This window comes from Tupaia chinensis, unplaced genomic scaffold (assembly GCF_000334495.1).
Source record: "Tupaia chinensis unplaced genomic scaffold, TupChi_1.0 Scaffold000302_1, whole genome shotgun sequence".
NCBI lineage: Eukaryota > Metazoa > Chordata > Mammalia > Scandentia > Tupaiidae > Tupaia > Tupaia belangeri.
The window spans coordinates 904,951-917,993 of NW_006159792.1; the positions used below are offsets into that span (position 1 = coordinate 904,951).

The 13,043-nt window shown below is 46.7% G+C and overlaps 1 protein-coding gene across 1 annotated transcript in view; it reads left to right on the forward strand.

Moving 5' to 3' along the window:
* EPHB1 (EPH receptor B1) overlaps positions 1–13,037 on the forward strand; it is a 375,105-nt gene extending 362,068 nt beyond the window's left edge. Inside the window, exons 16-18 of the mRNA XM_006150856.2 lie at positions 6,345–6,538; positions 8,307–8,462; positions 12,459–13,037. Of these exons, the coding sequence (XP_006150918.1) occupies positions 6,345–6,538; positions 8,307–8,462; positions 12,459–12,567 (459 nt within the window). The 3' untranslated portion in view covers positions 12,568–13,037. The remainder of the gene's footprint in view (positions 1–6,344; positions 6,539–8,306; positions 8,463–12,458) is intronic.
* The last annotated feature ends 6 nt before the right edge of the window (positions 13,038–13,043 follow it).

A 13,043-nucleotide genomic window follows, 5' to 3' on the forward strand; every position in this document is an offset into this window, starting at 1 on the left:
GAAAAAAAAAAAAAAGGGGAGCCAAAAAAAAAAAAAAAAAAAAAAGACCCATCTTGTCCTGCTCTGAAACCTTAATCCGATTAAGAACAATTCAGCACACACAGAATGGATTATGAAACTGTCTGACAGGCAAGATTTGACATTCAAGATATTCTCCGTCAATGCATTCACCTCTGCTGAAAACAAATAGAATTTCTGATATTAGTTGTTCAGATTTCCCAACCATTCACTCAGCACACCGCCATGATATGTCCCCTGCACTGAGCCTGCTGATCCTATTCTCGAGGGGTTTACAGGTCAGGGGCAGGCCCACAGGACTGTGGGAATGCATGGAGAGGGGAGGTAAGGGACGGCTTTCTGGAGAGTTGACATTTGAGTTGTGGTTCACAGGGAGTAAGGACCTCTGTAAAGTAGCAGTTTGTTTTAATTTTGTTGTATTGCTCCAAAATAAAGCCCCTAATCATTGTCCCAAGAGCAGTTCTGCTCCCTGTGAGAGGCAGATGACTTCATGCCCATTCAGAACCTTTTAGTCCCTGGGCTGGGAGAGAGCCAGGAAGGGTTCCCAGCTGCTTGGCTGTGGTCTCACTCATCAGACACCACTGAGGTGGTGGCAGTAAAGGATTTTACAGATGACAATTGAAAGGCTTTAAGGAAGAGAATTGCAGAGGCAAGTCAGAGTGCTGGTAATTGGACTTCCGGAGCCCAGGAAGGTCTTTGAACATGTACAGGGAGTTTGTCAGCCAGGGAGAGCAACTTGGAAGTTCTGCTGCTTGGATCTGATTGACAGAGATAATGAGAGTGGCAGTGTCTGTGGAGGGAAGCTGCGGTTTTATTGAAACATCAGAGCTCAGCTTAACCCCCTCTGCCCTGGTTCTTCCACGGCTCTGAGCTCCTCCACTTCACTCTCCCCAGCAGAAGGTCAAGTAGGCGCCACCCATAGCCTGACTCACTAACGGGCAGTACACATCCGAGGGCAGCCAGGGGTGGGTGCTGAGGACGCGCGGGCCTGGGAGAGACCCTGCTCATTTCCCCATGGAGCTCCAGTCACCTCATCTGGTGGCCCAGAGCACCTATGGCAGATCACCTGACTCTGGCCCCAACCTAACTCCCACACGTACCATTTGTGGGCTCAGGTAAACAAAGGCCCTTACACCCCGCCCCCCATCCCTGCTCTTAGGTTGGGCCCCAGGGTATTTGCTTACACTGGCCTCTGGAATGGCCAAAAGAGATCCTGCAGACAATTGAAGTGAGTCAGGAGTGGGCTCAGGGTAACAGTTGCCTAGGTTCTTCTCTGGCACCCTACACTTTCACGCTTACTTCTTCCTGGGAATCTCACCTGACCTCAATCTAATTTCCAATCTTCTCAATATCCATTTATCTCAGCCTTTTATGGGCCAAGGAAAGGAGCCCAGAATTCATGCCAATTTTCAACTCTGCGCAGTAAGACCCCCTGTGCCACCATCTTAGGCCATGCCTTTCTGTGCAATTCAAAGATGGTCACTAGTGTTTGGGCCATCAGATGGCCAGATCGAAGGTGTTTCTCCACACCTCCTACCTGCTCACATCTGCTAGCATGGCAGATGTGACAGGGAATGCTCTCAAAGCCCAATTCAAGGACGGAAAAAAATGTTTAAGTTACTGATTTCTTTTTATTTGATTATAAGTTATATGTACTTAGAAAATTTAGAAAACACCTAGATCCCTGAAAAGAGAATAAATGTCTTCAAAGGCATAGTACTTCAATAAAATAAAAAATCTTGAATCTATAGATAAATACTTTCCATACACCAGTTAATGACTTCAGTATTTTTTTCCCTTTGAGGTGGAGGATAAAGGTTCCCCCCAACACACACACAAAAAAAATGTATAAGAAGCATCAATGCTCTCAGAGTACCAGCTCATGTAATAACATTCTCTACAGGAAATAGCAAATAAGGTCCCATTTTGTAAACATGCATACAGGAGGGGGTCCCATGGCTATTCTCTCTCTTAAAAGGTCAGAAATAGGAAAGTGACATTTTCTACGTCCTCACTATGTGCTTGGTACTTTTCAAACACTATCTTCCTGGACTTCCAAAACAACCAATAGTAGCTCCCCTTTTTGCCAAGAAGATATTCCTTGTAATAGACATGACAGTAATAACACGTTCCACGTGATGAGGATTCCTTCTGCTACCTCTGTGCAGGGTTGAACATGCATCAACTCACTGTGTCATTTAACTTTTCTAAATATCTCCCCTGTGCAGTTTCAAGTGACTTTCTATAGCTACTAAGGAACTGAGCGAAGATTTGAACCTGGGCTTCTAAAGTCTATCCCCCCAGACACTTTGCAATACCATCACCAATAATCCTGCAGATCTGTGTTCCTGGCTGATCTCAGGAAGGAGGAACTAGTGGCTTCCTAATATCCTCTTAAAAAGGGAGTATGCACACCAAACAAACAAACAAAAACCACCAGGATGGTCTTCAAAAGAACGCAATGAGGTGGCATGTAGAAGAGACCAGGGAAATGCAGTTAAGTTGTGGGAGTCTAGGAATCACAGGCTGAAGACTCATGCGAGTCCTCTTGATGTCCTGTTAGGAGTGCTTTGTCCCACCATGGAGCTGTGAAAGAGCCCAACTCCAAAGTTTTTCCTATTCTGGGGTAGATAGGAAAGTTGTCTTGTCAGTTGGAAAAATTAGTACGGGGGGGCTCTATAAAGTTGTTAGAAAATTCATGATGTATTTTTCAACTTTTTTCTATGCAAAAATCTGTCATGACCTTCTCAGCAATCCAGTAGCATTAAAAATTTGGGGCAGAGGGGACCAGCAGTTAGCATAATGGCTATGTCGCTGGACTCTCATGTAGTCGACTGCGGTTCAAGTCCCGGACCCCGTGGCTTAAACTCACGCCAGGCTCATGTGCATGCGTTCCCAAGATCCTCAGAGGAGAAAGGAGGAGAAGGGATTGCGGCATGGCCATCCCCCCTGGGGGGTGATTTCTCGCTTTCTATCTCTCTGTCTCTCTCTTTCTGGCAAGCACACGTGCCCTATAGCAAAAACCTCTCCAAAAAAAAAAGAAAGAAAAAGAATTGGGGGCAGAGGAGCCCACAGTTTACGGGAACACTAATAAGACTAGCTGTCCTGCACTGCGAGACTTGGGGGTCCCCTAGTCCTATGAGAAGTTTAATGTAGACACCAGCCCCACTGCTAGCCCACCTTGCTCACCTTAGGCAATGCAGAACGAGCTCCAGGGGCCATTCGATGGGTGATCCCACTTGTCTTTACAGTGAGTGAAGACGCCGTGGGGAAGCCCTCAACCTGGCTGCCCAGAGGAGGCTGGGAAAGTGCACAGGTTTACGAACAAGGCTGATGGGAACCATGCCAGGCTGCTCATTCTCATGGGTTACAGGGTTACTTCGGTAGCGCCCTCCGCCCATGTCATGTCATGAAGACGTCAAACAGCTCCAGGGTCTGTTCTCCACGCGGAGGTTACAATGGAAGCCCCGACAGAGGCCTAGGGAAAGCGGTTGTAGAGATATTCAAAACTTGGCATCAGGCACCCCTGTGATGTCCTCCCAGCCCTGTCGTGTACTAGCTGTGTGCCTTCGGGCAGATTAGTTCATTTACTTCATTGCATGTACCTCTTTTCCCCCTGGGAAACTGGGGTTAAAATAAATGTTCATAAAATAGGGTAGCAGGGGATTTGACTGACAATAGTTTGGAGGAGATAAAAATTTGTCAGTGCAGCACATTGTTCAAAAGCGAATGTTTCCAGTCACTGGGTTTTTAATATAGTAGTAATACCACTATGATTCACATGCTCATTTTTCACCATGTCGAGTGGTAAGAATAATACACCTTGATTATCTCTAATGACTTCAGGTTATCCTATTATTTCAGGGCCCATCTCGTGTCCTGCATATTGTGCATAGACATTGTAAAAATATAAACTGATTGAAAATAATCACTTTTTGACCATTTTAAAAGGTAAAAAAAAAAAATAAAAGGAATAATCAGTTGCAATGAACTTGATGTATATATTTTTTAAGTAGAGGCAAAAACACCAGAAAATCCCTGAACTCCAAATTATTTCCTTTTTGTTGAAGAAACTTTAACTGTTTATTTTAATATAAAATCAATGCATGATTATTACAGAGGATGAAAAATACAAATAAGCACAAAGAAAAACATAAAAAACATTCATGTTTCTACCTGCCTGGGGCCAGCCATCATTAACTCCATGGTATATATCTTTCCAAGGCATTTTTCTATGCGTATCTATAATTGTGGGGTTTTGTTTTGATTTTTGATTTTTACAAAAGCAGGATTATACCAGACCTGTAGTTAGGCAGCCTACTCTTTTGCTGAACAGTACTGACTGAACATATTTCCATTTCAATAGGTGGATTTTGCAACATCAGTTTAAGGCCTGCCATTGAATTCCAGGCCTTCCATTGTATTATAGGTGTACCAAAACAAATTCAGATGTGTAGCAGTAGGGTCATTTATAGGTTTTTTTTCCCCCCCTAATACAAAAGCACAGAACAGGTATAATTGATATAAATGAATCAGAAATTAAGAACTACAGAATGAAAAATACAAAAGTTTGAAAAACAAAGTACTTAAAATTCTTAAAACCTTCACAAAATCATACCCTGGAGTTTGAAAACATTGACAAAATCTGATTGGAGATACTAATTTTGGATCCTCTTGTTATTTATTTATTTATTTTTGAGAGGTTTTTGCTATAGGGCACGTGCACTCGCCAGACAGACAGAGAGAGACAGAGAGACAGAAAGCGAGAAATCACCCCCCAGGAGGGATGGCTACGCCACAATCCCTTCTCCTCCATTCTCCTCTCTGGATCTTGGGCACGCACACTCACACGCCCGATGTGAGTTTTAAGCCACTGGGTCCTGGACGCGAACTGCGGTCGACTACATGGGAGTCCAGTGACATAGCCATTACGCTAACTGCTGGTCCCCAGATCCTCTTGTTATTTTGACTGTTCATTGTCCTGCACCATTTTGTTTAACCAAGTGATTCCCACCCATTCATGCTGCTGGAGATAAGGATTAAGGCGACTGATGCATAGCAGGCCACCTGAGGGACTCTGGCATGGAGTAGGCGCTCTATCAAGGACCCCTTTCCTTTTCTCTTCTCTTGGGAATGAGAAGATGAGGCCACCACAGTTTTGGAGGGTCCACTGGGTTTCTTCTGTGTTAACTGTTTTACCCCTCCTGGTCCCACTAGCTTCCTGTAAAGCAAAATGAGGCCTCTCTCTCTTTCTTAAAGAGGAAACACTGAAGCCCATCACCAGCTCATTCTTTCACGAGCATTTATCGAGCTCTCTTACAGGTCAGACCCTGCGGTTGGTGCCGGAGAAACAAAGGGCAGCTAGATATGTTCCCTGCTTTCTAAGAGCCCACCGTCTAGGGGGTAAACAGGCTCCACAGAAGATCCATTCTGCAGTGGAAGATGTGTGAGCAGAGAACAAGGGCACCAGAGCCAGCCTGCATTTTTTGCTATAGGGCACGTGCACTCGCCAGACAGACAGAGAGAGACAGAGAGACAGAAAGCGAGAAATCACCCCCCAGGAGGGATGGCTACGCCACAATCCCTTCTCCTCCATTCTCCTCTCTGGATCTTGGGCACGCACACTCACACGCCCGATGTGAGTTTTAAGCCACTGGGTCCTGGACGCGAACTGCGGTCGACTACATGGGAGTCCAGTGACATAGCCATTACGCTAACTGCTGGTCCCCAGATCCTCTTGTTATTTTGACTGTTCATTGTCCTGCACCATTTTGTTTAACCAAGTGATTCCCACCCATTCATGCTGCTGGAGATAAGGATTAAGGCGACTGATGCATAGCAGGCCACCTGAGGGACTCTGGCATGGAGTAGGCGCTCTATCAAGGACCCCTTTCCTTTTCTCTTCTCTTGGGAATGAGAAGATGAGGCCACCACAGTTTTGGAGGGTCCACTGGGTTTCTTCTGTGTTAACTGTTTTACCCCTCCTGGTCCCACTAGCTTCCTGTAAAGCAAAATGAGGCCTCTCTCTCTTTCTTAAAGAGGAAACACTGAAGCCCATCACCAGCTCATTCTTTCACGAGCATTTATCGAGCTCTCTTACAGGTCAGACCCTGCGGTTGGTGCCGGAGAAACAAAGGGCAGCTAGATATGTTCCCTGCTTTCTAAGAGCCCACCGTCTAGGGGGTAAACAGGCTCCACAGAAGATCCATTCTGCAGTGGAAGATGTGTGAGCAGAGAACAAGGGCACCAGAGCCAGCCTGCATCAGGGAGGCCCCACCCTGGGGGGCTAATTCGTGATGACTCACTGATCATCGTTTCCCCTGCAGGTCATCAATGCCATTGAGCAGGACTACCGGCTGCCCCCACCTATGGACTGTCCAGCTGCTCTACACCAGCTCATGCTGGACTGTTGGCAGAAGGACCGTAACAGCCGGCCCCGCTTTGCAGAGATCGTCAACACCCTGGACAAGATGATCCGGAACCCGGCAAGTCTCAAGACTGTGGCAACCATCACCGCCGTGTGAGTGTAGAAAAACTGGGCGATTCCTAGATGTGAGTGCTCTGACCGTCGGGGCATAATCAGCTTTAGTGCTGCTGAGAGAAAGAACTGTGTGGCAGAGCTTATACGCTAGGGGAGTAAGTTCCAAGATGCTTCTTTTTCCTCTCCGGTCTCTGAATTATTCCCGGCCTCTAGCATGGACTGTAGACAAATGTTTAGAGACCGACTGGGTCTCCATCTCCCATTTTGGTGGACTTAGCATTGGGCTTTATGATAACGGAGCCATGTCTGATGTGACAGAAACCCCCTTTCTGTTAACCACACGCATCCTCCAGGTAGGTGGAACTGCAGATGTGGAGCCTGGGCCGATGTATTGACAGAGAAAGGCCCTAATTGCTATGGGACACACAAGGAAATACAAACACATTAGATTTGTTGTGAGCACATTCACAGAACCACTGTGAGCCATTAGCAACTGTCTATTACTCAGCTACATTTACAGACTCACTTCATTTATTAATTTATCTTTTCAAACATTATTTACTAGGCGAATGCCAAGCACCGTGGCTGGTGCTGACACTGTAGAACGGGTAGGGCAAAGTCCCTGCCTTCGGAGAGTTTACAAACATGGTGGAGCAGCAGACATAGATCAGCTGGTCATGATGATGGACATAAATGCAAACTTGAGACCTTAATGGCCCCTGTAACAGAGAGGTGCTTACCACAGTGAGAGCACATACCTTTTTCTGCAGTAGGAAGGTGTTCCTGATGAGTTTGAATTCAGCTGAGAACTGTAGGACGAGGATGCATTAACTGAGTGAAAGAGGAGGCAGGGGAAGGGAGAAGAGCTCCAGGCCGAGGCTACAACACATACAGGGAGCCACAGGTGGCAAGGCCAGGGCCAGTGTGCTGGGAGTGCAGCTGGGGAGGAAACTGGATGGGACTGAGGCTGATATGGCAGGGAAGGACCAGTCCACTGAGAACCTTTGGTCTTCGCTAAGAATTCTGGACTTGATTTTCAGAACGATGAGTACCTATTGGAGAGCCTGGCATGTATTTGGGTTGAGGTGAGGGCTATTAGCGTGACGACACCTGCATTTTTAGAAGAGCAACCTGCCTATAGAGTGAGCCTAATGTTGAAGGGAACAAGCTTGTGTGAAGAAAGACAAGTAAGACAGCATTGCAATAATCACGGCAGAGAAGAACGTTTCTTCAGTGAGGCCGATGGTTGTGGGAAGTGGGTGAGCATGAGAGATTTGGGAGGTAAAATCGGTACAATTCAGTGGAGGATTGCACATGGGTTTTAGAGAGATGGCAAGATGGTACCTTGGTTTCTGGTTTGCTTGTCTGGGTGTCTGCTTCGAGAATGTTCCAGACTTTCAGGTAGCTGAGGTTGAAACCAGGGGGGAGATGTTACCAATACAGCTGGGGAGGTGTGGCAAACTGAGCATGCGTTTGAAAGGACCGTATCTTTAGAAGGTGAGGCTCTTAGCTTTCAGTTTACAAGGACGTGGGAGTCCGCTCTTCACTTCCCTTCAGACTGAATGCTTGCAAGTCTGCCCGTCTGGTTGGCTGACCTATGACAGTGCCCAGAGGCAGGACTGGCCCCCTGGATTTAGAAGTCATGTCAGTTTAGAATTCTGTAAAGTAGGCAAAGGTAGCTCAGGACTCTACCATAATCTTCATACTGTCGGTGCACCGCCTGCCCAAGGTCTGCCATCAGCCTGAGTGTGGCTCTGTCTACGTGCGTCTGCAGCCGTGGGGTCACCTCTCCTCTCTGTCTCTCCAGGCCTTCCCAGCCCCTGCTCGACCGTTCCATCCCAGACTTCACGGCCTTTACCACCGTGGATGACTGGCTCAGTGCCATCAAAATGGTCCAGTACAGGGACAGCTTCCTCACCGCCGGTTTCACATCCCTCCAGCTGGTCACCCAGATGACATCAGAGTAAGTGACGAGATAACCCTCTTTCCAGGCTGCAGGGGGAGGTGAAGGCTCCTTCCCTGCCACCTCCCATGGTGGTAGTCATTCCTGGCCTCATTCCTAGAGTTCCTCCTCTGCATAGAACGGGGAAAGAGAAGAGTGCCTTAGAAAGACGAGGGAGAGAGGAGTGGAGTGAGGCTGCAGAGATCCGTTCTGGAACCCAAATGAGAGTTCTTCAAAGTCATCGCCATATGTCATTCGCCTAATCACCAAGAGCCTTTCTCCCATTTAAGTTTTTAAACTTAACCCATCAAAGAGAGCATCCAGATGGAAAGAACACAGCCAGCCGGCACTTGAAATAACGTGGCAGGAAGGCAGCGCGCTGATTCTGCAGGAATCTCCGACGAAGTGGGGGAGCTGGTCCTCACCCTCAGATAGCACTTGTAAATAAGCATGCGTTTCTGTCTCCCACAAGTTATTTACCAGTCTGCTGCTCCCACAGGAATTTGGAGGAATACACAAAATACAATTATTCAAATACGATGAGAGCCAGAAAGGGCTTAAAGATCCAAGTGGTCCATCATTTCCCCAAGAATGTTCAGAGCAGCACCAGTTCTGGGAAATGTTAATAAGTTCTCCTTGGAAGACAGGTCCCAGGGTCAAATAAATTTGGGAAATACTGCATATTTTATCACCCTCATGGAGATTCAGTGCTCATATTAGCATTAGAAAGGCCATGAGAAATCCTGGAATAAAGAAAACCGTTGGAAATTATTGAGTATTTTGAAATCCCATTTTCAAGGGGCAGGGTTTTATGGAACTGTAGTTTGGGAAATATTTATCTAGTTCCACCCCTTCCATCCAACACATTCCAAAATTACGTGACATGGGTGGTCAGCCGCTGGCAGAGCTGGGGCTCGAGCCTGCTTTATGGGCTGCCAGGTCCATTCTCCCAGAACCACAGTGATTCTCATAATTTGCTACACACTGGGAATACCTGGGGGTCTTAGGAAAGTACTGATGCTTGGATCCCAAACCTAGCTTAACTGGTTTGTCCTGAGACCTGGACGCTATGATTTTTTAGTTTCACAGGTGACTCCAACATGCAGCAAAACGTGGGAACCCTGGGGTTAAAGCTGGGGAAGGTCAAATTGAGCCTTGTGCATTCACAGAAGCTCAGCTAACCCTGCCCAGGAGATGAACTCTACCCACTCAGATACTCACACATGTACATGTACACACACACACACACACGCACATGCCCACACACGCACACGGAGACCTCGTGGGCTGCCACAGATACGGCCTGCACTGACAGTGCCAAGGTGGGATCTGGTGACCTGGAACACTCTTACATTGCTCACAGTAGAGGAACCATCAGCCCATTGGGTAGTTCACAAACACGGATCAGCCGATGGGTGTCCGGCTCAGGGCTGGGATCCTCTCCTGGGGAGGCCACTTGCTGAGTCCCACGAGTCCTAGTGGTCCAGCCCCAGGGGAATGGCCTTTCGACACTCTGACTGTTATGCAGTCAATAGTTTTGGAGGCCAGCTCCATCTTTCTGAGGTTTATTCTTGTCAGAAATGATGGAGCCTCGACTTTCTCTAGGGAGGTGGTTTCAATGTGCATCGAACCTTGAGTCCACAAAATGTCAAAATACATTTTTTTAAACCCCAGGTTTATTTCCAAGTGAGACTTGAGAAAGATAGACCCTGCCATTACAAAGGATTGTCAGACAGCAAAATAATAAAATAAATAAAATGAGAAGCACTTACCAGTGGAAAGCCAGCCTCTTTTAATGACCAGCCAGTTGCACGGTGGTTAAGGCAGCTGGGTCTCACATGGCCAGCTATTCAGTTCAAATCCCAGACTTGGCGTGCTGGACACATGTCAATGTGTGCCCAGAAATTCCTAGGGGAGAGTGGACTGTAGTGTGGTCATCCTCCTAGGACAGGTGTTTTCGTACTTTTCCTCTGTCTGGTGAGTGCATGTGCCCTACAACCAAAATAAAAATAAAACAAAAACAAAAGCAAAGCCCACAGCCTCCCTACCTTGCAGAGCTAAAACGGATGCTCCTTGATGACTGGAGGACCTGGTTTAGGGGTAGAAGCGGGTGTTTAAGGAGACAGACTGTCCCGCTTTCCCACTGTGATCTGCAGCCTGCGTGAGCCCTCATCACAGGGTCCTCATGCAATCTGCAGGGATCAAGTGAAATGATTTCCTCGATCCAGGGATAGTCACCTGAAAAAGAACACAAGGAAAACAAAAAGGAAAGCCAAGCCAAACATTAAGGGATTTAGCTCCAAGTTAAACATGTCCACACACTATTGGAACAGTTCCATTTGTTTCATGAGAGAGAAAAGATGAAAAAGGAAAATGAGCAGCTAAATAAAATAGATTGTGGGACAATTTGTGAATTTGGAATTTTGCTTTCCAGCAGCATCTGTGAAAATGATGCGAGTAATTTGTCAATCTCAACCAGCTGTAGCCCTTGGGGGTTTGCCTGCCAGCCGAAGGAGGGGTGGCATAGGAGAACCAAGGCATTGTGGCAGAGGCCAGCCCGAAGGCTACCAGGGTCTAGCACTGAGTGGCTTTGGTGGGGTCTGGGGCTCCGAGGCAAATGCAGTCAGGACCCGGGAGGGACTCAGTGAGCAGCCCTGCAGGAGGCTTTCAGTCAGGCAGTCTTGCATGTAAACCCCAGTTCCACCGCTGCATATACCGTGTGATCCCGAGCACGTCACTTAGCTACTTAGCTACTGAGCAGTGCCCGCCTCGTCTATCACTGTGCAAATACTAACGGTGTCCACATCACCGGTTTGTGATGGGAGGCAAATGGATGAGCACATGCAAAGCCCTTGGTCCATTACCTACTTAGAAGATACATGCAAGAAATAGTTGCTGTTAAATTATTAATATTGACTTTGCAGTATGTTGTCAATTTTTATTAAATGCTTTCATGTAGGTTGAACTTAGATAATGTATATGACACATGAAATGCGCTCAACCAGTGCTATATATTGTTTTTATTAACTGAGGAAAGATGCATGCGTCTCCCCAAGGTCAAATGGAAGCCATAAACTTGTTTATATTAATATTCACAGCTCAAAGACAAATCTCACCCAAACCCCTATCCCAGATATATTCCTTGGATTTCTGTATGGGCAGATATTTTCAAGTTATTTTGAGATAACCCTCCTTAAAAATGCATGACATTAAAATTCAAACAGAGGAAGAAAATGGAAAACTCAGGGGAAACATCAGAAGACCAGGCAAGCCCCACATCTTTTCGATCTCAGTAGGTGATCGCTAATTTAGTCAGAAAGCTCCACAGAATAACTGGAGCCCTATAGAGTGTGCACTTGGAGTGTTAAAAAAAAAAAATCAGAGGAAAATTCCAGTCCACCAGAAGGTCGTAGACAAAATGAAGAGGCGGTTCTAGGGACCCATGCATGAAGAAGTCATCTCTGGAACCGCACGGAGCACTTTTAGACTGTCTAAGCTAGAGGGGCGTTAGAGACAATGGCCATTGCTTAGGGAAAATGAGATTTATCAAGAACATATCTATGTGGGAATTTGCCAGAAACTTGGGCAGGGGCCAGCAGATGGTGGAGCAGTTACATCGCTGGACTCCCACATATCTGACCACAGTTCAAGGCCTGGGCTCAGTGGCTTGAAAATCACGTCAGACACGTGTGTGCATGCCAAAGATTCTGGGAGGAGAATGGAGGAGAGGGGATTGTGGCATGGCCACCTTGCTGGGAAGGGGGCGGGGGAGAGGCTGTGATTTCTCACTTTTCCTCTCACTGGCTCTGTCTCTATCTCTCTCTCCGGTGAGAACATGCACCCTATGGCAAAAACCTCTAAAACAAACAAACAAACAAAACAAAAACTTGGCCAAACTTAAGCTAGTTGGATTTTAAACTCTTTTATTTGCTTACCCGACTGCCATCAGGAGTATGCTTTGGGTGATGAATTTTGATCTATGGAAACTGTCCTTTTTTGTGGCTTTTTCTCTCCTAGAGACCTCCTGAGAATAGGAGTCACCTTGGCAGGCCATCAGAAGAAAATCCTGAACAGCATTCATTCTATGAGGGTCCAGATGAGTCAGTCACCAACGGCAATGGCATGAGAACTCTTGTTTTCTTGGGGAAGGAGAGGAAGGAAAAGGACTAGGGTCAAGGGGAAGCAGAGGTTGACCACTGTGGAATGTGCTGGAGAGGTTGGCTTCTCTGCTGAGGAATGCATTTCTATCCGTGAAGAATGAACTGGACCTGTTGCCCATAGGCAGCCTTCGTTTCTCAGTGACAGAAGCATGTTTAAGATGCCGTGGGAAACCAAATATATAATAATAGAAATATAAAATGGTGATGTTCAACGGAAGTGAAGACAAAACAATGTGCAACGGGGGAACGAGCGTGAGCTCAGCGCCCACCCTCAGTGGCGGGAGTCATCCATCTACAGGAAGAAGGGAAGGAGGTGGCAGGAAGAAACAGAAGCAGTGTTCCATTTTCTTCCTCACCAATGACATTCTTTTCTTTTCTCCTTTTGTACTCCTCCCTGAGAGTCCCCTCCCTTCTCCCACATCCATTTCTCTTTGCTCATGAC